We start from the raw sequence: 24,324 nt of genomic DNA on the forward strand, positions 1-24,324 counted from the left end.
GTTAATGAGCATGGTGAACACAAAGAGATAGATGTAAGGGGATTAGTAGACAAGGGATGGAGAGAAGAAATCAACAGGGGAAGAGAAGAGGTAGGAGATAAACAGTGGAAAGAGAGGATTAAGGGAAGGGGGTAAGGAATAAACTGGAGAAGGAAAAAGACAGAAAGGTGTGGAGTAAAAAAAGAGAAGAGGAGTGATAGGGGGGAAGCAAGGGGAGATGGAGGGGGGCAGAAGAAAACCATTGATTTACACCTTACATTTAAGGAGAAGTGGACTGAACTGTTAGGTTTCTATGCTTAAAACCTCATTAATATGCATTCCATTTAAAAATTCCAAACCTTACAAACTTTATTCTGGTACTATTTTGTAATTTAGCAGATAACCACACTGGCTTGAGTTAAATAGCTAAAGATATGCATTGTGGCTTCAGTAGTTAAAGGTTAGGAGATCTCTACATAAGGAAATATTAATGAGATACAAGACCTGGCACTGGAGGTTTTCCACACGTTTCCCCTATATCAGGAAATAGGTGTTTTTTTTTTGTATGTACACAATAGGATCCTTAACCAAAAGCAATTGGGTTTCCAGTTTTCACTAGATTTATGGGCTATTTTTATATTCGACAGTCTCAAGTTACAAGATATTACTGACTAGAAACAGGATGTGAAAGTTGACATGGATCACTATTTTTGCACAAGGCAGGAAACTGAAATAGTCTTTCTATGCAGTATGTTACAGTGACACGTGAGAAACACATTGTAAAGTTACAAGGATGCTGTCCTTTTTGCCAAAAGCAAATATTTGTTTCCGTTGAGAGATAAGGAAAAAAGGAAATCATCATAAAGTGAATGGTAGCATCAACTGTTGTAATGTTGCTTAGCACTTTCCTACGTGCTGACCTAATACAATATATACCTGGCTTCACTGGGAAATTAAACCAGCTCTACAAGCCTAACCACTTATTATACTTTCCTTTAATACTGCAATGTGCTCTACAGTACCTGTACCAAAACTTGTGATATTTCACTGGTGTTCTGTAAACACCATACAAACACCCACCCACTTCAGTCCACTGAATTTATAGTCAAAGTATACAGGTAACCGGTGTTCTGTAAGCACTATACAAACACCCACCTACCTCAGTCCACTGAATTTATGGTCTAAGTAAACAGGTAACCGGTGTTCTGTAAGCACTATACAAACACCCACCCACTTCAGTCCACTGAATGTACAGCCTAAGGATACAGGTTCCCTCAGAATGAATGCAACTTTTAATTTGTTTTTCCTAGCAGTGGGAATCCCACACACCCCACATAGGTTCAACAATCTGTTTATAGCTCCATGGTTCAACAAACCCATGGCAAGAATACTTGTTGATTCCTCTTTCAAAAACCATCCTCTCCATACCTAAATCAGTTAGGAGGAGATTTAAATGTAACCCTCATTTCCCCAGCCCCCCCCCACCGTATCCCCATCCCACACCCCTAACTTTGTAATCTGTGCACGCCTTTGTTACTAATGAAAGTGCTGTCGTATACATCATTGAATGATTGATTGTGTGATCGATTGATGGATTGTTTGGTCGATTGACTGATAGTTTGATTGATTAACAAACTGAATTATTGAACCAAGAACAATTCAAAGGACATATTATTCTTGGATTCTCTGATCTGAAGTAGCTATCCTAAATGTGCAACATAATCTGACCATGAAATGAATGAAGGGCAACAGCTTTATAGCTGTCCTGGTATATACCTAGAAAGACTAATCTCCCTATTCATCAAAAGTAATTAGGTTTGCTGGAGTAAAGTTACACTAAATCATCAACTAAGGAACATCTAAGTTTCATATATCTCAATGACCTCCCTGGTGGAGCCAGGAACTATAAACTGACTACAGTGCATTACAATCAATAATCCCATATGGACAAACAAATCAGAATTTCAACTGTAAGTGATGTTAAGCTATGCAGATAGACAGACAGACAGTCTGTAACAATGATAGGATGTATGGCTGTGATGGTGCACCATGTTAAAATGCTTCCCATTCCAAAGTATTTTACCTCTTCGGAATGGTAGATTCAGAGGAAGGATGAGGAGGAGGAGGAGAGGAGGAGGAGGAGGAGGAAGTAGGAGGAGGAAGTAGGAGGAGGAAGTAGGAGGAGGAAGTAGGAGGAGGAAGTAGGAGGAGGAGGAGGAGGAGGAGGAAGTAGGAGGAGGAAGTAGGAGGAGGAAGTAGGAGGAGGAAGTAGGAGGAGGAAGGAGGAGGAAGTAGGAGGAGGAGGAGGAGGAGGAGGAGGAGGAGGACGAGGAAGTAGGCCGAGTCATGGAAGTGGGCCTTGGACTTTCTTGCACATTTGAGAACAATAACTGTTGACCTTTAGGTTGACCTTTAAGGGTTCAAATGATGGTTAAGTATGCATATGTACAGGAGATAATTTCTTTCACGGTCCTGAGCAATCCCTTCAAAGGTATGCAAATGAAGTGACCAAACAGTTGTTTTATCTGGTGAGACTTTTAAACAATGTCAAAAAGCCTTTTTAAATTCAGCCCAGTAATATTCATTTAGCAAATATATTTCAAAAAATAAAGAAATAAGTAAAATAAAAAAAAATAAAAAAATTATTGCACAGGTTTGCAAGTTGATAATCAATCTATTTATTGCTAATGCTCAAAATTTAATGAAGAGCCTTCTTTTTTTTTTCTTTTTTTCATAGCCTGCATTCACACATCTGCGCTAAGTTGTAGAATCTATCCTTCATTCATGTGTCACGTCACATTAAACTTTGCACCGTGAACAGGCGATCCTTGGTGACAATCAGACAGAATCGCCCGCTGTGCAATCTCTGATGTAGGTCTGAGCCGGCATACAGTAATTTCGGGATGCACTCGCTACCCTTCGTGAACATCACGTGAACGAGGTGAACATTATTAATCAAAGCTGCCCAGGAATGTTCACACTATAAGTTTGATCACATACCTCGTGTCATTGATGACTGCTGTTACCGTCGAAATGATGTCATCTGCTGTCATGGACCAAAAGTCAAGGGACTGACCGATCTTCCTACCGACGATTCTGCTAGCTACGTCTGGCTGATCCCAGGCAAAGGGTATTGCAATTATGGGTACGCTGTGGTATAAGGCTTCGTAGAGGCCGTTGACTCCACTCTGGTATAATAATAACTTGCAATTAGGGTGACCTGTTGACAGAAAGGGAACAACATGATCGATAGCTATTAGTTAGAAAAACTGCACTGGAAATTTTGAAAGTTTACAAAAGTACTATTCTCCATGAAAGTAAACCTATGGCTTATATGTACACATTGCATCCATACTTGTAAAGACACATTGGATATAGGACTACAAAACTGCAAAGCTTCTTGCAAAGTGCAGTGTTTTCCGAAGGACTTCATTGATGAACTTTTGCGCAATATTTTACAAGTTTTCCAAAAGGGCTAGACAAAAGGGAAACTTGGCTTTCCACCTAGGAAAGCATGTTTCTGTCAATTCAAAACAGAAAGCAGAACTTGTCAGTGTTAGGTGTGAAACGGCTGCAGATCTTGCCTAAGTGTCGCAGCACACATTGGAGGTGCTAACTCTGGCTAGGTTTATTGTTGGAAGTCTATTGTTGGAAGTCAATATCCTATTTAAAATATGTACTTTCATGTATTTATACTGGATTTTTAATAAACTTGAACTTACAAAATATAAGTTGAAGCCTTAATATCAGACCAGAGTTCTAACAACTGTAATCATTAAACACTTTATGACCGAAAGGGATCGGAGCATTCAATTAATGGTGGGGAGAGGGAGGTGGGGTGGGGAGAGAGAGGGAGGGTAGACGTCAGAAAAATGTTCTCTGATGTGGACAGTACTGTACCTATGGCAGCACCACGGTGCGTTTAAAATCATTGCTCCCTTTCTCTTACCTAAGTGTATCAAGTGCATAGCACCCTTGGAGTAATTGTTGAAATTGTGTATCTAGGTATGAAATAACCCACAAGTTGTTAGTTAAAATAGAGTCTGCCTTTTAAGCCTGAAGTAACAAATAATATATTTATACTTAAGAGGCATATACTGTATATATATACAGTTTGCTGGAGGCATCGTCGATCATGAACTTTGCGTATCGTGTACAGGCTACGTTCTTAAATTGTCTAGTGCTGGAAGTCTTACTGCAGAAGTGCACACTACGAACAAATTCACGGAGTGATTTGACATAAAGCCAATTATCTCACACGAGGCAATTTTTTGTTTTGCCCTTTAATCAAGAGATGTTTCATGTGAAGCCCATGCTGCTTTGCCAAAGTAACCCAAATTCAGACACACCATTCATGCAGAATTGCCCCAAACAGTAATTGAGCCATACAGATTGATAACCGAAGCAACGGCCCTGTTCAAATTTGCCATGGTGGGTAAATCATGCCCTGGAGAAATAAGATGCAGTCTAAATTGAATCCTTCATGTATCTGCAACTAACTTATTGTCTACAAACCATTTTAGCTACGTCATTGTTCATTAACTAGCAACGGTTTTGAAAAGAGAAAAAAATTGTTTTTCACAAATGGTACAGTTTCAGCTGTATATTAAAATGATAATTGTCATCGGGAAATTTTGTAAATTTTTTCCTCCTACCTAACAGATCGTTCTGTGGAAGCCATTTCATCGGCTTGACGTTGGGAGGTAATTTTACATCTACGTCACTGCTCAATTGCCAAAAAACTTTCTGGGGAAGTTTTGAGAACGCCTCCGCCAACATGATGTTCATGTCCTGCTTGAGGTTGACGACGTAAGTGCCAAGAGAGAAGATAATGAAGCCATCATCGCCAGCACTGTCAGCAAATTCGAGCACTTCCTGTTGAAGAGAGAAAGCGATTTGGCTACTAACAAATAATATGACGGATTCCTCACCAAAAGAAATGTTATGAGCCAAAGATTTAAAGCCAAGACTGTCTGAGTGGATATTTATTTCCTTGTCCATGTTGCACATGTACATTATATATTTGAGCAAGAGTGTGAACAAGTGGGGTTTCAGTGGCCGCCCGAATGGCCACCACAATTTTTCACAAAAACGCTCTCTTGGGGCCCTGAGAATATTAGCAGACTGTCTGGCTAATCAACTTACCACACTTGGTGGCCGATCTTCTTGTCGAAACAAAAAATGAATTTAATCAAAAATCATGCAGTTTTGTTATTGTTGTTGCTTGATAAAGTCTTACAGATGATCTGAACATCAAAAGGAATATCAATGATAGATGATAGCATGTCAAATATGTGATCCATGCCCCCTTTCTCATAGAAAGATCGAGTCCCCCTGGTCTTCAAGGACACAGTCTTCTCAACCACAGCTGTCGTAATCGATCCTTAATAAGGGACAAAAACTACAAAAGATATCTTTGTTGGTGACACATACATAGAAAGGACAATGTAAGAAAGTGACCGCCTCATCTGGATGTTGTAAATGGTCAGAATCGTCAGTGCTTCAATTACTACTCCTAATCTTCTTCTTCTACTCTATTTTAAAGTGCAATTTCTTGCACTTAATAATCAAACAATATCACCAAATGTATCATGAATTTATGTAATAAATATTTGAAAAGAGATTGCAAGTTATCACTCTTATACATAGGGTACTCCTAAGTACTGTACATTTCTTTCACAAAACTAAGTGAAGGTCGATCTGTGAGTGAATATAATGGAAGATTTGAATTAGTCTCAGCCTCTCAGGATTGTGTCGCCATGGAAATTAACTTCATGCAGCCACTATTCCCTTTATGACAACATATGTATGCCTGAATAGATATAACCCCATACACTTTGTAGCAAGCAAGTAAACAACAATTCTACTGTACCTGGTTTCAGATATTACTGCTTCTAATACCAGATGTACATGTAACAAACTAGAATTTATACACTCTGAAGTCCCCATCTATCAACACATAGTCTAATTGACAAACTTTGGTTTATGTAAGATAAACCCTACACTTTAACTCAGCTACCGGTACTTGACCCTAGTGACCTATCAATGGCTTGGAACTGCCATCTTTGGTTTTACTCCAACTACTGTCCATGACAGGTAGGATATACATACAGCACACCAGGCTGCAATCAGGTCAACCAGGGTCAACCAGGGTCAAATATACCAGTATGATTTACAAGGTCTAACCTTTCTGTGTATATTTTCCCACCACCAGTCTGTTATTTACAAACCAATTTTTCTGTCTTGCAAAATACTCAACAGGTTGGTGACCATTCACCATTCAGTTACTTAAACTTTTTTCTTTGTTTTGGACAAACAGGATACAGTATACATGGTATAGCACTGTTTATCAACATACATTTAAATGTCATATTACCCACACAAGGCTTTACTGTGCTGATGGTGGTGCTCTGTTCATTTTTCTAAAAGGCCAGCCAAAGAGAAAAGCCGGTTGGAGCACAGGGCCAGAGAAAACTAAATTCTGAGTAGTACGTATATCTTAGACTGTGTGTGTATGAACTAACAGTCAAGTTATGAGGGCCTGGCGTTTCGGACATAATTCTTCAATGGCAAAACTCTCTTTACATTTAGTCTGAGAAATTTGCAGTGTACATGGACGGATCCCATATCTGTTTTCGTTTTGGTCAAAAAATCAAATCAATGCAAATCAAATCAATTCAATCTAATTCAATGGCAGATGCATTGACCTTTCCATTCATAATCCACAGACTGCACCAGAGTGGGATGAAAAAAATTGTTTACTGTATAGGCCACACTTATTTTGTTAATCCTATCCAGGGTCCATCCATGACTAGCTCAGAATCTTCAACATGAAGCAGAGAGCTCTCGATATTGAAACCCGAGGGTACACATGAACAGCTTGAATAATATCCACAATTGTCTTATATTTCAAAGAACTCTTTATGTATGCATATGTTGAGAGCAATGATGTGTGAACTTCAAGGTCAATCTCTTACTCTAGGACACAGGAAACACATTCCAGGCATGTTATTGAACTAACAAGCACCTGCTGTGGACAGAACTCAGTGCTAAATTTACCACCTGTAAATTATCATCACTTGGGACAGATGTGCGAAAGTTGCACAGCATGAGTACTTCATACTTTAGGACAAGCACAGGTAGGAATTCCCCTTGGTATGAGTACAAGGCTCTACGCATTGAGCACTCAGTTTGTACTACTGTAGATATTAACTGTAGACAGTTACCACATACAGAGTACAAAACTGTGTTTAGTACAAATCCAAAATGGCAGGTACAGGTGCAGACTCAAAATAAAGTATACCCTTGGGAGAGATGTCATGTTTCTTTCCAGTTTTTACCATGGAAAGTCACCCCCCCCCCTCCCCGTGGTGTTTAGGGGAGTGTAGCTTTAGAGACTGTAAAGAGACACATACCCATCCATCATGTATGGTTTATGTGATAAAGATTTAACTGTTATGAACATATTCTCCAAACAGCTGAGAAAATCCTATTCTATTTGGGAGATATATATCACAGATTTTAATGTTCCCTGAGTTCACAGACAAAGCAGCAGACTTGACCTAAAGATGACATCCTTCGAGCCACATGCCTTTAACTTTCGTTTTATTGTATGCTCTATAGTTTTTTCAAATGTTTATTCTCTGGAATTTTTTTCTTGTTTTTTGCAAAATGCAGAGTTCTAAAAATACTGAAGACCTTAACATGACCTGCTGATGATATTGGTTTCAGTGTGCAAAACTTAACATTCTATGTTGAAATTATAGGAACAGGAACACAAAGAGAATCCTAGGGGCAATATGACATTAAAACCAAAATCAACAAAATCACAGCTTCCAGACAATTTTTAAGCCAACTCTTAGGAAACCTCCCAAAAGAAACAAGATGTTTCTTAGCTGTATAGGGGAGTTGTTGCAAAAATGTTAGTTTATAAATCAATTCCTTCCATATCATAAATATCAATATAGATACTATATTGGAACTCTTACTAAAAAATACATCTAAAATACCAAAAGCTTGAGAAATAAATTTCCTTTAATTAGAAACATTTTCTTATCACAAACTTCTGATATGTCAGGGAAAATTCAGTTCGCTAGTAGTGTCTGACAATTTTAATGGCAGTTCCATTACACCAGCTAGTTTACCGCTGTTAAAGACTGACACAGTTCTGTCTGTCTGTCTGTCTGTCTGTGAAGAGCTTGAGAATGGGCACTCTCATATTTTACTGTAGATAGGCAGTACTTACTGATATATTTAAGGTTAGGGAGACAGGTAAGAGAGGAGATGTGAAATAAATACATACAATATTATGATTTATCAAGATTCATGTCTGTCCATATTTCACACTGACATACCTGTAATCCCCACAGGTGGTCTCCTCACTAGCAACTTCATCTTCATAGCAGGAGGCCTCCTATATTTCAACCTGGCATAACCTCAAACAGACATCTTAACTTGAATTTTTACACACAAAAAAGGATAAATAATACTGCAGAGGGAATGGAACACTGGCTTATTAAATGGAATGCACACAGTAAATTGTAGTTACCTCAAATATATCCAGGGCATAGTATTTATAACTGTACACCCTCCAGTTGATGATGATACTGTAGCCAGGGGAAACCCCCAAACTACTTGGCTTGGTTAAGTGAACAAGTCACAATATATTTACCTGTCTCAACTCTACGATTGCACCCTTCCTATCTATACCTAGCCTACTGACACTTAGGCCCTGCAGTCCCATTGACCCTCTGTTTTCAACGATCATAACAACAATCTTAACAACAAGTACTGCATACATGGAACAGCTTGAGCTACAGTCGGAATAGTGCACTAATTACTGCTCCATTTTGGGTTTTCTTTAATTTAAACCAAAATAACAAAACTGTGCTTTAAATCTGCAAGTGTAGTTGATGTGGACATAATGCTTCAAAATGACTATCTACTTTGGGGTTCCAAGTTTATACTGGAAGAGTAAAAAATGAGTATATCTAATCTTGATTGCAGAATATTTTATCATCCAATTAGTAATTACATTGAAGATGAATCATGAATCTTGATTGCTGACTAATTATTATAATCCAATTACATTACAAATGAATCGTGTTAACTGAATGACCATTCAACCTCTTCTATCACTGCACTAGTAAGAATAGGAACTTAGAAAGCAGAATTTACTGTGTGGATTTTTAGTTCCAAAGATCTTGCTAAGAGGAATGCATGCATGCAAAAAAAGTGACAGCATCAAAGGATATATTCTGGACTCCAATGGCAGATATGTCACATAATTATGATGTTAAATATTTATTCATTCATACTTAGTAAAGATTCTTAAATCCTATTGGTCCATTCAGGTCAGCTGACCGTGGTTAGTCCTGTGAGTAATGCACGGTAAAAATTACGGGGCATCACTTTAATAAATCTTTGGTTATATGTAACCAAAAATGTTTTGTTTTATGATTTTTCCCCCACACAAATGGGTGTTAATGCTATCGCTGGATGCACTCGGGCTCCGCCCTCGTGCATCGCTTGCATTATCCCCGATCGTGCATTAATCCTGTGAGTAACGCACGCTAGACCGTTGATTAACCCCTTATTCAAGTTCACAGTCAAAGGTATGACATACATGTATAAATTTGACATTACCTGTATGTTGTTATTTTCACGTAGCAACCAAAAACTCAAAATGGGGGTTTATTTCCAATTCTTTTTTTTTGGGGGGGCGGGGGGCGGGGATTACACAAAAGGATCTCTGATATGAAAAGGTAGGGTGCTACAGAATGTAGGTAATATATATGTAATGTATTGTTATTTTTGTACAGTACAATTATCTTAAAACCAATAACACAAACTGTCATTTGTAGGTTTGGAAACAAATACTGTACTGTACTGAATCCTACGGTAAACAGTCAAATGTTGTAAAATATTAAATCGAAAAGACTGAACTTTAACACTTGCTCATTATTTAAAGTGAGTTATCAATTTTAATGTGCCAAGCAGTGTCAGTCGAATCCCCGTCAGGGTGATTGGTGGCTTAAGCTTGTAAAATGGCTAAATGAGTTATATTCAAATGTTACTGTACATACTGAAATACTAAACAAGTTACTGAAATGGCTATGTACTGGCTAAACAGGAGATTACACACTGTAAAGTAATACTCTGTAACAATCCAATTATCTAAAGCCTGGACCCCCATACAGAAATTCCTGGAAATTATGTATACAACGGCTCTACTTTTGGTTTCAAAGTTGTCTGCATTCCTTGTTTTTTGTTTACACTGCAATATATAAACAATAGAATTTTTGTAGTTCATTAGTTTGAATTATTAGTGATCAGTTCAAGAGATAATTGTTTTTCCTTTTCCCTTACAGTGCTGTGTATTAGCTGGGTTTTTTATGGCGATGAAATCAAGATTCCGTTACCTTTCATACATTTAGTCAGGCAGTCATGACCTCAAAAGTATAATACCGAACAAGAAAATGTCTGTCTTTAAAATTCTGTGATAGACTTACATTTAACAGTGATAAAAACAAATTTTATTCACAAAACCACAAACAAGGTTGTGACCTTACAGTTTGTTAATATGACCACTTCAACTGAGCAGCTAACAAAATTTTACTCTGAGCCTTAAACTACAGTACAATGTGTGCTATCATGTAGAACTCTAGGTTTACAACCTCACAATCAATATTGAGATCTTTTGAATAATAAGGATCTCCAGCAGCCTTCTGGTTCAACAAATCCATAAACTGCTGCTCATGCGAAGAGAGAGTGAGAGAGGTCTTTCAAAGGAAGTCTAGGGACCATCTCTCCAAACAAAGCGAAGAGGTTAACAAACTTTTCTCACCGGTTTGAAGCTTTCTCTTTTTCAGAGAAAGCGCAGAGGTTAACAAACTTTCGCAAATTATTATGTACAATTTTAAAAGGAACAAAAGAGACAATAGAGAAATCTCTTCTTTGTAAAGCCTAGAAACCGGACATCTTTCATCTCTTTCAACAAACGAAGTAATTTGCTTCAAAATTCTGTGTTCAGAGTAGCTGTGTTCGATACACTGTACACTGTGGGCACACCCACTCACTATGTACAGCACTTGTCAATTTACAACAACAAAAATCCCAACATTGTGAATTTGTAATGAGCATTTGATGATGACGATAACCTTGAAAGACAGATGCATGTGAACAACCTGTTATTTAATTAAACTGAAAGCAAAAGAAGGAAATACATCGAGAGAGAGAAAGATGATCAGCAAAGCTAAATAAACAAAATTATCAGGAAACATTCAAAAGTCCCATATATGCAGTACTTAATTTAGTATACGTCAGTCCAGGGATTCTAGGATTGAGGCTGTAGGAGTGTATTATCTGAACCACAGTACTGTAGCCTATACAGTAGATACAAATGAACAACAGAAAAACTAAGTTCTGGGAAAATATAACAAACTAGAATATGGCAAAGAATTTTTGGCGGCAATGAGATTCGGATCAGTGACCCTGGGGTCACCAGCCCTGCGGATTACCAACTGAGCTATCCCAACCCTTATATTGGTGATCCCTATAGGTCTTCTCCGCTGGTGGTAGTTATCAAAAACCACAGTACTTTGGATCCAGTGTAAAATCAGGGATCACAGGGATCCACTTTCACCCGATATGATCCAGAAAGCGTCAGGGAAGGGATATCAAGTGAAGTTTGGCTGATTTTATTACCTAAATATAAAATTTATCATATTTTTATTATAGACTGGCTGGCAGAGTGTACAACTAGTTTGTGAAACAGCCAAAAAAAATCATTGGCTAGAAGATTCAGAGCAGTTTTATATTTGGTTAACTTGATTTGTTCTGACTGTAGCTTCATGACATTTCAGAATGTTGAATAAATTATGTGTTTTTCAAATTTGTGTCAAGATTTCCTTAAATACTAAAAATGAATACTTTCAGGTGTGAAAAAGATGTTGCTCAAATTTTAGTTAATATGAAAACACTCATCTTGTTATTACCTTTAACTTAAGACACAATTTCAGAACTTAGGTCTGGGTGGGTGATTGATTAATTGATCGATTGAAAAGCGGATAATGGAAGATAACACAAACTTTACCGCCAACTTTTCATCAAGCACAATAGGACTATTTTTACTCACATTTTCCAGTTGTATCATATTAATTTATAATATACTGTAAAAGTGTGTCCACTGTGACAACTACACTGTACAGAACTTAGCTAGATTTACAATAGGTCAGTTCTGTCCTACGTATATTATTGATCATATCTTTGGTAGTCCAATATTATTGATCATATTTCTAGGTCAAACATTCCAAACATTCTGCCAAAGTAATTGTAAGAAGGATGTGTTCGAGACGACGCCTTTCAATTGTTCTGTTTTTACAGAACTGCTGTAATTGTAAAGTGTATAGAGTACCACTACTGTATGATGGTGACCTTTGACCCTGCATGACCTTCCATATCATTGATCAGACAATATACTTGCTGATTAGTGAATATTGACTACAGACCAACATCAATTGTTAGCAGGCCCAATGTGTCCAGTTGGTAGGCCTACATATATTCCAAAACTTTAAAGGAGTGGTCTCATGAGAAGGAAGGGCAACGACCAGAGGAGCCGGTCGCTGAGGGTGCACAGTGTTAAAAGATTACCAGGGCAGCATACTAGACACGGTAGAATGAGGTGCTAAGGTTGGGAGGAGACAGGTAAGCAAGGAGAGAAGTAAATTTCTAAACCACCTGCTCTGTCGCAGATTTTAGTTTTTTTTTTTCTTTCTTTCTGTTTCTTCTTTCTTACTTTTATTTCTATATATTTTGTTTCTTATTCTGTCTTCCTTTTATCTTCTCGTATTTCGCCCAAGTTTCCTTTCCTTTTTTCTTACATTTACTTAACTACATTTGTTGCTTCTTTGTCAGTATTTGTTTCTTCTTCTTCTCGTTCTTGCCCTTTCCTTTTCTCTTTCTTTTTTGCTTTTTGCTTTTGTTTCTTCTTTTGTCTTTGCTCCTTTCTCTTCTCGTTTTTGCTCCTTTTACTTTCCTTTCCTTTCCTTCTTTCTTTTATTGCTTTATTTTTATATTATTTTTAGCTTTTGTTTCTTCTATCTTCTTTTTGCTTCCTGTTTTTGCTCCTTTTCTTTCTTTTTTCTTTCTTTCCTTATTTTCTTTAGTTCTCTAATTTCCTAACTTTCCCGCCTCTTCTACATATTTTTTTTTTTTTGTACACAGGAAGTGTTTAATACTGTACTACAGTACTCCCACAGGTTTTCTATTGTTTCTGTTTTTTCATATTTCATTTTTCATTAAAACAAATTTCAGTGGACGCCCAGTCCTATCTTACACTACAGAGTACGGAATCACCTCTATGGATATTTTTAATGCTGTCTTAGTTGTCCTAAGTCCTAAAGTACAATACTTTTTAAGAAAAAGTCGCCCAGTAAAGAACCTGGGCACGAAAACCAAACTACCGAACGACTGATCCGCTCTCAACCCCAGTCCCCTTGCATCGAGACTGTGACTGTGTGATCATCGTCGGGTGTGCATCACCATTCCCCTCGAAAGGGAACAGATACTTTTTAAGAAAGAGTCACCCAGGAAAGAACCTAAAGTACAATGTGTCTGCTCCTTTCCAATCAACAGGGATGCACACTCTGCACCATACTAAAGTGTACAGTGAGTACATGGGCTGCACCAATGTAGTACTAAACATTTTTAGCATCTGAGTAAATACAGTTTCTATACAACTGGGTATACATACATGTACTGTACACAATGGGTAAATCCCTTTCTTGAAAATATTGGGAATTTCCCAAAGGGTTGTAATACATCTGCTGAGGAAATCCTGCAGTACTCCTAAACAAAGTCATGAGCTTAATATATCCCGGGGCATACCAGTAGGGCATGAATACAGTATGTGTTACAAGAAATATTGCTCGACTGTATTCATCAGTCTACTGTACTTAAAAAAGAGGTACCAATTATTTCCATGAATTCTTCTTAAAATGCCTCTTGAGTGCTGAATATCTCAATTGGTTTATAGTGGTTACTTTAATCATCATTTGGTCCATGTGGTTCGGATGACTGTCACAAACAAATTCCCCCAAACAAGGAAAACATTATTCCATAATTTAGGAGGTATTACCGAGTTAATGTTCCCAACGTCCTTCACAACCAGGTATTAATTAAGAATATTAAAATTGAGAAATTGTTGTGCCATCTGTCCTTCAATTTTTTGCTTTTTTTTATTTGTTGCAGTTTCTATATGGACTTTTGCAATCGTGAATCTAAGATGTTGCAGATTCGTAATACACAAAATTGAAGACTTGATTAAGTCTAAAGGGACATCATCAAGCCACATGTGTTTCATTTTATTTCTTTTTTTCTTGTATTTATTTGTTGCAATGTTTATTTAATGTAATTAGAGATGGGCTTTTGCAATCATGAATCTATACACATTGAGCTAACATCACATGCATGACCTCATGATGTTATTGGTTTCAGGGTCAATATCAATGTTAAACATTCCACCTGAAAACTATTACAAGAAAACCAAAGAGAAAGTGAAAGGTTCCAGATCATCCTAGTGGCACTAACTGACACCAAAGATCTGTAAAATAACAGCTCGAAGAAACGACTCTTAAACTAGGACTATCTCCCTACAGTAGTTACGGAGCAAGATCTTTCATACCAGTTTGGGGGAGTTTCTCTTCACTAAGATTATAGACTCTGTCATGTTTGTAAGCTCAGGGTGATGGTTTGGGTTTGTGGCCCCCTTTAAATAATTTCCGAGTACTGATAATATGGTTTCTGATACAATACACCAAAGTATGCCACTTGACATGTATAAAGTGTCAGAGACATAGTAATGTCACAGTATTCAGTAAACAAAGCCTGATTACTATCAGAGAATCATTAAAGAACATAATATACTAGAGTTATTAGTATATATTCAAGACCAGACACCAATGTTCTTTGTCAGTCTCTGCTTGTAAAGTTCCTCTCTCACAGCTTTAGACAATATATAAGTCGGTGCTAAAGGTCAGTTTTATGTCTCTTAATAGGCTTATTTAATATTCAGAGAATGGAGGTGAAACTAAAATACAAGCTTACATGTACTTAAGTGACCGTTTAAATATTAAAGACTCTTGGTCTTCTTTGTATTGCAAAGGGTTTTGCTCTCAGTAAATTGTTAAGTTCTGTCAAAATGTGATTATTTATAGTTGGGTGACAGAATAAATGATTCCTTGAAAATACCACAGCTTTGTTCTACACCTTTTTTTTTTTTTTTCTTCCGCCTTTTTAAGTTTTAACTAACTAGTAATAATTAGCAAAATATCTATTGTAGGAGTGAAGATTAGAAATTTAAGCAGCTTTGTATGGTTGTAATTTACTACTGACATCCTTTATCAAAAGCAACTCCCTTCATTACTTTGGAAAACTTCTCACAATGTCCCTACAGTACCTAAAGTTCAATGAGTATCATCTGACTGTTGAATGAAACTTTGCTTTATTTTGCTCAATAACATTCAATTTGAAAGAAATTGATAGTGCCTTTGACACTCGCTAAAAGGTCAAAATAATTCTGTTCTCTAAGACTTTTATTCCCGAAAACTTGTAAATTTCGATTTCAAGGTGCACCGATACGACCTTTTTTTAATATGCACCAGCAAGACAATAAATCTATCCAGTGAAGTTTTTTAATATGCACCAGCAAGACAATAAATCTATCCAGTGAAGTAGAGTTTACAAGTACTTTACTACAGTACTGTATCTCAAGCAGATGTTAAATTAAAAAGCTGTCGATGTCTACAATGGAAATTGAGACGATACACTTCATTGTACTTGGAATCTGAGGATATCAAGACAGATTCGGTGTTCATAAGTCAACCAGCAACATTACACTGCTTTCACTTTTAGTTTTAGTACAGTACCAACTTCAAGTGGGCAAATCATCAACGGAACTAAAATATATAATGTTACTGGCATGATGGCATCACCCAGTGACCCTAGCATTATAGTGTATACTATGTAAATGAAGGCTGCAGAGCTGATAAACAGGTCCAAACAGTAACATTATAAAATGATCAATATCAACTTTATGAGTGGAAACGCTTGCCCAACCCCGTCCTGATCCTCACCCCTCTTCCTCTCCCTGGGAATTTCAATTTCGCATATATTATTACACAGAAATCTCACTCACATAGATCAGGAGATGAAAGAAGCCAAGTAATATTAAAATATTGAAAATGAAGCACATGAAGGAGGCAAAAAGTAGCCAATCCTCTTTTTGACGGGTACCGGCTGCCTTTTTTTCTCTGCAGTTAAACATCCAGATTCCAGAACCAGTTTGTGTGAAAGTTACTGGTTTTCTTCTTGTTGGCTCTGTTGCAGTTCTTTGCAGTAAACGCTTGGACATACCACACGGGGGGGGGGGGGAGGGGGGAGGGGGATGTACAGATAAAACATCAAGCTGACATACTGATTTACACTACTGATACATTGGGGTTTCGGATACAGTAGATCTGCCCATTACGCATGCTGAAAAATGTCCATAATCTCTAATATCTAGTCGGACAATTGCCATGGAGAAACGTAACTGGCTCTCCCAATAAATTCACTGCAGTAGGGTGGTTCTTTTGCACTCTAAGAAAGGTTTTAAATATATGATCATTAATACTTGACTACCATTAACAAATTCAGCATCTCTCTTTAGACCTTTTTTTTTTCTCGTTTCAAACGTCAAGTATATTTTGAAACTTTTTGATCCCGTGATCTGCACACAGGATTCAGTGCATATATGGTAATTAAACTCTTTACTGTATCAACACTGTCTCTGTGTCTACACAATAAACAGTTCACTCTGATAGGCGAGTACTTCAAACAATGTTATCTCACTGTGCAAATACTTGGAAAGTAATAAGAGCGTAGCATATGACATTGTAAGGACCTAAAAATAGTACTGTAGCAAGAAAAATTGCAAAATGAGAAAGATATGCTGCAGTTAGAAAAGATTCATTATTTTTTTTATCATTTATTCCTTATATTTTAATTTTTTTACACATTATGCAGCTTTATTGTAAGTTTGTCTTTAAACTTTTTGTATTCATAAATCAGTCAACTCTACAACAAAGTTAATTTTTTGGTTCAAACAAAAAAGGTAAGGTTTTGTTGGGGATAAATTATTATGTGGGTATATAAATATTTTTTTTACAACTTGTGCAGCTTATAAATTTGTATTCAAATTTTTTGTATTCATATATCAGTCTCCTCTACAACAAAGTTAATTTTTTTTGTTCATACACAAGGTTTTGTTGGGGATAAATTATTATCATATGTGGGTGTAAAATAAACCAAGCAATATCTTCTCTTAGTTAAAACTTGCTTCAAAAAAAATTGATGAAGAATGGAATTAATATTATAAAGGCTAATATCATATATACTGTACCTTGTTCAATGGGTTTGACGGCCTCGTGGTTATCCCTCCGACCATGACCGTATTGGGTAACATCGGTGCTGGGTAATCAATATAAAAATCAGAATCGTAAAGCCAAAGAGAAGACCTAGATAGAGCCTCGCGAGTCGTCCACTGGGCATTCAGGTTGTATTTCTTGCGCAGTGGGTTGTAAAGCCACAGGAGGAATCGAATGAAGAATTTTTCCTTCAGATAAACCAGAGAGTTGTGGAATCTTTGGAAAAAGTTCATCCTCTGCGAGAGATACGACTCTCCCGACGGGTAGATCGAGGGCAGCAGAGTCGTTCCTTGAACGTGCGCAAAATGAGGGTTCAGGTTAGTCGGACAGAAAGACACATACTGCGCTTCGACCGCCTCGGCAAGGAGAACGCTGCAGGGGTAGTACGAGTCAGCTATCACCAGGTCGAGCTCCAAGGATCGAAACATGTCCATGAAGGTGTCGTTCCCGAGCAGGAAGTCGCAGTCCTCGATGAGGAAGTTGGTGGGAATCTTCAGCGTGAACAGGAACTCCATGATGACACTTTTCAGGAATTTCCCTTCGATGACCCAGTCCGTCAACTGGTTATAAACAAACCTTATTTCGTTGGCACTCGTGGCATGTTCGTATGCTTTGAACTTTAAGTCGGGGGAAAACTGTGTGTACATGGGTGTCTTCAGCTTGTCCTCGTACGCCTGGCTGATAAATCCTGTCACGTTGTGTCCTCTCCGTGCCAGCTCGTCGCCTATTATTGCTTGCACCATGAAATGGCTCCCCTCACCGTAGCCTGACATGAACGCTATGTGGCCTGCTCTCGCAACAGATATTGCGGTGAGACAGCAGACAGCCAGGCACCAAACACTGGTCTGGCTATACAAGATTTTGTTCCTGCTCATTCTATCCATGTCGATCTCCTACACTCTCCCACCACTTTTGGAAAAGACCTTTTCGCTGTCCCCCTCTCTCTCTCTCTCGCTCTCTAAAAACCGTTGTGATCACGGTCGCAAAAAATAGAGAAAAAATGGTAGTTTGAAGATCAACTGTCGTCACTGGGCCATGCTCACGAGGAATGCTTTTAGGATACCCACTCGTGGATGTCACCGAAGAATGGAAAACAACAGAATGCAACTTGTGAGATTTACCGATCTAGAACAAATATGGAAGAGAAAGGGAAGTTGAATTCACAAGGTGGAAAGAGCAAACAGTACTCACAGTACATTCATGCGGTTAATTATAAACCACATGGGTCCTACTGAACTTTACTATGCATCAAAGTTTACAGTACAAACAATATCTGATTCATTTCACTTCTATACACGTCCCAATGATACCAATATTATTTTGCTTTGCTACTTACAATTTCACACGAACAAGTTCTTTTAATGACATGCGCAACATTTCTTCATCAATTTCAACAGAAGTCAAAAGCTAGAACCCTTTTCTTGATACACTTTCATTATTCGACTAGTTATCATTTATGTTCATTAACAGCTCTGTTTTCTTTTGGCATTTGGTGTTTATATATATGCATTATCTCATCTATTTATTCACATGATCAATAATTTACTTGCGTTGCTCTGTCAAGAAAACCTCTGAAATTGATGGCTCAGGGCATCTGTCTAAGCATTATCAATTTTACAGCAGAGTTGTACAGCCTAATGTCAAAGTGCAGTATATCACTGTAACTGTTGATCTGATACTGAGCTGGGAGGTTTGTTTGTCCAGTGCACCCCCATCAGCCATGCCTTAGATGACAGCATTGGAGATGACATCTCTAAGCTACTGTACAGATAAGACCACATTTATATAATGTTCTGCCTATAAAATATTAAATATATGCTTTAACGGTTAACTTCAAAACTGAGAGTACTATGTAAGTTCCTCTTTAATGAATATTGGATTTCACTTTTAATTAATATTATAAATGTTCATCATTGATATTGTATGGTAGTAGTGAAGGAGCAATATACATCAACGGTGCACATTAATTTTTGTTTTCGAATAGGTTTCTGTTGACATTTTACTTGTAATCATAAAGTTTGGGATGGTTTTAAGGTCCCTGAGAGCCATAAACTGCTTTAAAAAGCCTTTTCAAAAATATTAAAATCAGTTATGAGAAAATTCAGGTTCATGATGCAATTAATTTGGTTTCCTTTAATAGGTTAAGATTTCTCTTTTCATTTTTTACTTTTACTAATTTTAATTATAGCTTGGGAAGATTTTATCATCCCTAACAACCATAAATTACTTTTAAAAGGATGTGTAAGACATTAACTAATCGCAAGCAGTAACTATATAAGGTAGCTGAATGGATGGGAAGAACACATTAAACAGCATATAGTGTGTCTGCACTTGGCACATAACTCCCCATCATTCAAGTACTGTGTGGGACTGTGCTTGGAACTATATATTAATGCCTGTATTCTGTATGGAGATTTGATTACCTACAGTATCTTTAACAGTCTTCTCACATGGTATGCATGCTGGTATTGTGTTTGGTATAGATGGGTAACTCCTGTTATGCACATACATAAATGGATATGAACAATCTCCTCCCGTATATGCTGGGATTGTGTATGGTACATGGGCAACTCCTGTTATGCATGTATACATATAGGGATATGAACAATCTCCCCCTTTTAATATAATGCTGGGGTTGTGTTTGTTATATATGGGTAACTCCTATTATGCACATATTTCACACGAAACAACAAACCATATGATTAGCATAATCACCTCACCTACTGTATATGTTGTGGTTGTGTTTGATATAAGGGCAACTCCTGTTTATGCACATCAGGCGCGTAGCCAAGGGGGGGGAAGGGGGCAGCCCCCCCCTTGAGCATATTTTTAATTTTTTTTTTAATGTTTTTATGATATTGCTAGTATTTTCAAAAGAGAAAATGCTAAGATGCAACTTACAAGGCCTGGGAAGTGCCATTTCCAGCAATCTGGGAGGCATTTACAGCCAAAATTTTCTTGTACGCTTCGCGCCAACCATGGTGGCGCTACGCTTAGATAGTTTGCAATGCCGATTCTACAGTTTCGCCCCTCCCTTGGCAAATTCCTGGCTACGCGCCTGATGCACATGTATACATATCTATGGATATGATTAGAACAATAGTGCAACTATCATGCAAAAGTTATTAATCTCTAGAGGAAAAATAATGGAAGCATGCTAAAAATAGAGTTTTATTTTTATACTCTATATATCTACTGTACATGGAAAAGTTTAAGGATTTTTAGATGTAAGCTGTGTACACAATAATTTGCACATGAATATATCTGTCAGTATATATGCTGGCATATTGTATGGTATTGCAATACTTGGAGACTGCATGGCATAATTGAACACTTTATTAAAAATTTGCTGGTAATAATTTTAGTTGATTGGTGGTTGTTCAATTCAGTGTAGTCTACTGGGAAGATTAATAACATTATCTACTGTGAGGGTACTGTACCAATTAGTTCAGATAAGATTTTACAGGATTTAACAGACTTCTTAAAGAGGCACTATTTAGAGCCAAATTACATTTTGGCCAAAAGCCCTACTTGATTGCTACGTACCTAACATTAGTTTGTAACACTGTGAGAAATATACTGTACTAGCTCATGTAGTCAACTTTCATTCAAGTTTTGAAATAGAACAGTTTTATAAATTGCTAATTTGATGGGGGGGGGGGTTTTTTTTGCTTTAAATTGTAAGTTTGAAAAAGGCAGCTGGGGTTAATTAAATGTTTCTTTAAGATTAAATAAGAATCACTACTCATAGTCCTGTAATTTATCCCATACCATACTAATATGACAATTTTCCAATTTTTAATTTTTTGTGTGTCACATTCTATCTTTAGACATAAAATCTAGAATCCATAACTAACAGTGGCGTAGGAAGGTACTTTTGAGTGGGGGGGCTGAAGACTGATGGCTGGCCTGGGGGAGGGGTCTAAGGGGAGGGGGTGTCCCCCTCCCCCTTTGGATTTTTTTTTGCATTTCCAGGTGGCCTCAGATGCAATTTGGTGCAATATAGCACACTTCAACCCACCCACTCCATTTTGTATATAATTTTGCATTTTCACCTGGCCTTAGATGCAATTTGGTGCTCCAAATGAGATTATTTTCTCATTTGGAAATGAAAAAGGTGTTTTCTGACTTGCGAAGCGGGGGGGCGGAATGATACTTCCGCCCCTCCATATTTTTCACTGGGGGGCTGGTGCCCCCCAGCCCCCCCCCCGGTTCCTACGCCCTTGATAACTAAGATATTGCACTGGTTTTCAGTTCTCTCCATGCAACACAAGAAAATTAAGCCAAAGAGAAAGATGGCTTGTAAATATTTTTGTAGATGTACAAACCTTACTCTATGATGAATGTATACATATTTTACTTACATACAAATGTTTGTTATTTGCTGGAAAATAAATTGAATAAATGAAGATATTAGTAATGTATTGGAAGATTAACAAAATTGCATATTTATTCCCAAATAATGGGGACATTTAAGATAATTAGATGCCACAGCAAGAATTAAATGATATGTTCTACGAGTAACATTAAATAAAATTTTACACAATTAACCTATTTGATTTTATCCAAACATTCATTTTGTGTCATTTTTTGGGAGTGGAATGGGGTGGGTTGGTGGGAAAGGGGATGGAACAAATATAGATATTTTACTGGTAATTACACAGATTACAGAAACATTCCTTGATTAAAAGGCAAAAAAAATTACAAAGGTAATCATACTAATTAAAACAGGGGCTAGAGATAAACATGGCTTTCCAATTCAAGCATGTGACATACTAAATATATATAATGTAATATATGTAAACACATTGAGAAAGCAATGAGTTAAGACAACCAGCTTTTTCCTGAGTAATATATGAAAAATTAAGCTAATATATTAGCTCAATACAAACTGCAAAAGTAACATACAAGGTATAACCATTGCAGGGCAACTTATCCAATATTGTACAGCAAAAAAAATACTCTTCAGTTCAAGTACTAAGATTTAATAGCATATTTGTATAGCAAAATGCTGTCCAAGATGTACCGCTTATTACAAACGAACTATATCATGTTTTACAGCTACTTCAATACCTCTGCAAATGTGAAAACAAAATTTTTCCCTGCATTAGAACAGTACAGTATAAACTTCTTTTACATATCATGATAGATTAAGTTAATTACTGACTGTAGCCTGCTAAATTCTTTGGCAAAACTACTACGATAATAGTATGGTAATTATATGCATATACCTACTGCATGTACACCTAGACAATCTAGTACTAATAGAAGGCATACATGTATGTCTGCAATTTTTTAACCTACTGAACACTAACGTTTGGGCCTATACCCATCCATATTCATACATCAATAGTACATTCTGAGAAAATAGAAACTACACTCCCTTTGCATTTTACACATCGTTTAACCACAACCACGAAATTGATTGTTCATACAATATGATTTTAAGTCTTAGATTGGCAGGTGAGGAAATTTACACATGATTAAGCAAACATAAGTTGTGAACTTGTGAACTACTGGCAAGATTCTAGCTAACATTTACTATTAAGCCTAGGCCTAATTCATGAAGTGTATCCTTTACTTCTCTTCAACAACAAGAGTGAACAAACAACGTTATTCGAAGATGGTTTAGGCATACCATTGTTCGGAATACTATTAGTAGGGTCCCCCACTCCCATCCCCCTCCCCTATACGGTGTCGTTATGCACCACACCTAACAATATTACAACAAGAGTCCAATCCCGTAACATAACAACTCGAAACTCACCACCACACATTGTAACGCGCTCACTCTCTCTCCAAAATAAAAATCTAATTCGTGAATGAATTACCTTTCAATGTAACTAAATCTTGTCAAAATACCCATGACAAGGATTACCAAAGATTTTTGAACATCAAAACAGAATATAAAATTTATTCCGAGAGATATATTCCGTTCGTCTGTTCGTACGTACAGCCTGGTCCCGCCTCTCAATATAGTAAAATACCCTTGGAATATCCTCTGGTACGTGGTTTGTAAATAGTACGTACTGATCTGTGTACTTGAACTAGTGTAGTATTAGTCCGCCAGCAGTAGTAATATTATGTCTGTTTACTACGTGCGTAACTGAGCCTGCGCAAACGGACACTGGAAATTTCTGTTTACAACTGTGTAAATTGAACATATACGGTAGCGCATAAGAGACACTTTAAACCACGTAGACGAAAGGCAAAAAGTGTTATAAAAGGGTGCGCATGCAGATTACGCCGCCCAATACCCCCCCCCCCTCCCCAAACCTCCCTTTCATATCTCAAGCCGTTTTAACATTTGTATAATAATTTATGTAGAAAAGGGTATAGGAAAGGTTTAAAACGGCTCGTCGTACATTTTACGTTGGACAGGAGCTACCCACTTTCTTTTTATATTAAAGTTACACATTGTTTAATGCTATCGATGCACATATTAATGTTGAATGTCGGGTAACAAAGGTTTTTGACTACTATTGAGGAGCAAAATTATTTTTTCGTAACGATTATTGGATGTCACTTTATATACAACAAGGACTAAATGTTGATAGAATATATACGTTTTATGAGAAAGAAATAATTTTGAAGTTATTAACAAATCATGAATAAACCTTAAATCTGCCAGAATTGTATATATACGTACCTCGTTGAAGACACAGCGATATGAAAAGAGGAGTTGAGCCTGCTACATCGATGTATAAACCATCATTCATTCACTGGAAAACCAAATTTTCACAAAGCACCTTTACGAATAGATGTTGATTGAAAATGAATAAATACCAATATGGTAAATACTTCAGTCACGGAGTACGGTGTATTTGATGTGCCATTTTGAACTATGCATGCATACAGTTTACCGTGTATCCTATGACTA

General features: G+C 37.2%; 1 protein-coding gene and 1 long non-coding RNA gene across 4 annotated transcripts in view; both read right to left on the bottom strand.

The window, feature by feature from the left end:
- Positions 1-24,235, bottom strand: part of LOC139974821 (UDP-glucuronosyltransferase 2B4-like) — a 38,847-nt gene extending 14,612 nt beyond the window's left edge. Inside the window, exons 1-4 of one of the 3 annotated variants that reach the window (XM_071982278.1) lie at positions 24,094-24,235; positions 17,420-18,569; positions 4,635-4,854; positions 2,980-3,199 (exon numbers count right to left, since the gene is read on the bottom strand). In XM_071982278.1, coding sequence (XP_071838379.1) covers positions 2,980-3,199; positions 4,635-4,854; positions 17,420-18,328 — 1,349 coding nt within the window. In that variant the 5' untranslated portion in view covers positions 18,329-18,569; positions 24,094-24,235. Of the gene's footprint in view, positions 1-2,979; positions 3,200-4,634; positions 4,855-17,419; positions 18,570-23,211; positions 23,567-24,093 lie in introns of those variants that run through there. The other 2 variants (XM_071982269.1, XM_071982287.1) reach the window with 2 other exon arrangements.
- LOC139974864 (uncharacterized) lies at positions 13,055-17,413 on the bottom strand. Its single transcript, XR_011795579.1, has 2 exons — positions 13,578-17,413; positions 13,055-13,369 (listed from the first exon to the last, which is right to left on the bottom strand). It is a non-coding gene; the product is annotated as an uncharacterized lncRNA (long non-coding RNA).
- Positions 24,236-24,324: the final 89 nt, after the last annotated feature.

The sequence above is a fragment of the Apostichopus japonicus genome, chromosome 2, assembly GCF_037975245.1.
Source record: "Apostichopus japonicus isolate 1M-3 chromosome 2, ASM3797524v1, whole genome shotgun sequence".
Classification (NCBI taxonomy): domain Eukaryota; kingdom Metazoa; phylum Echinodermata; class Holothuroidea; order Aspidochirotida; family Stichopodidae; genus Apostichopus; species Apostichopus japonicus.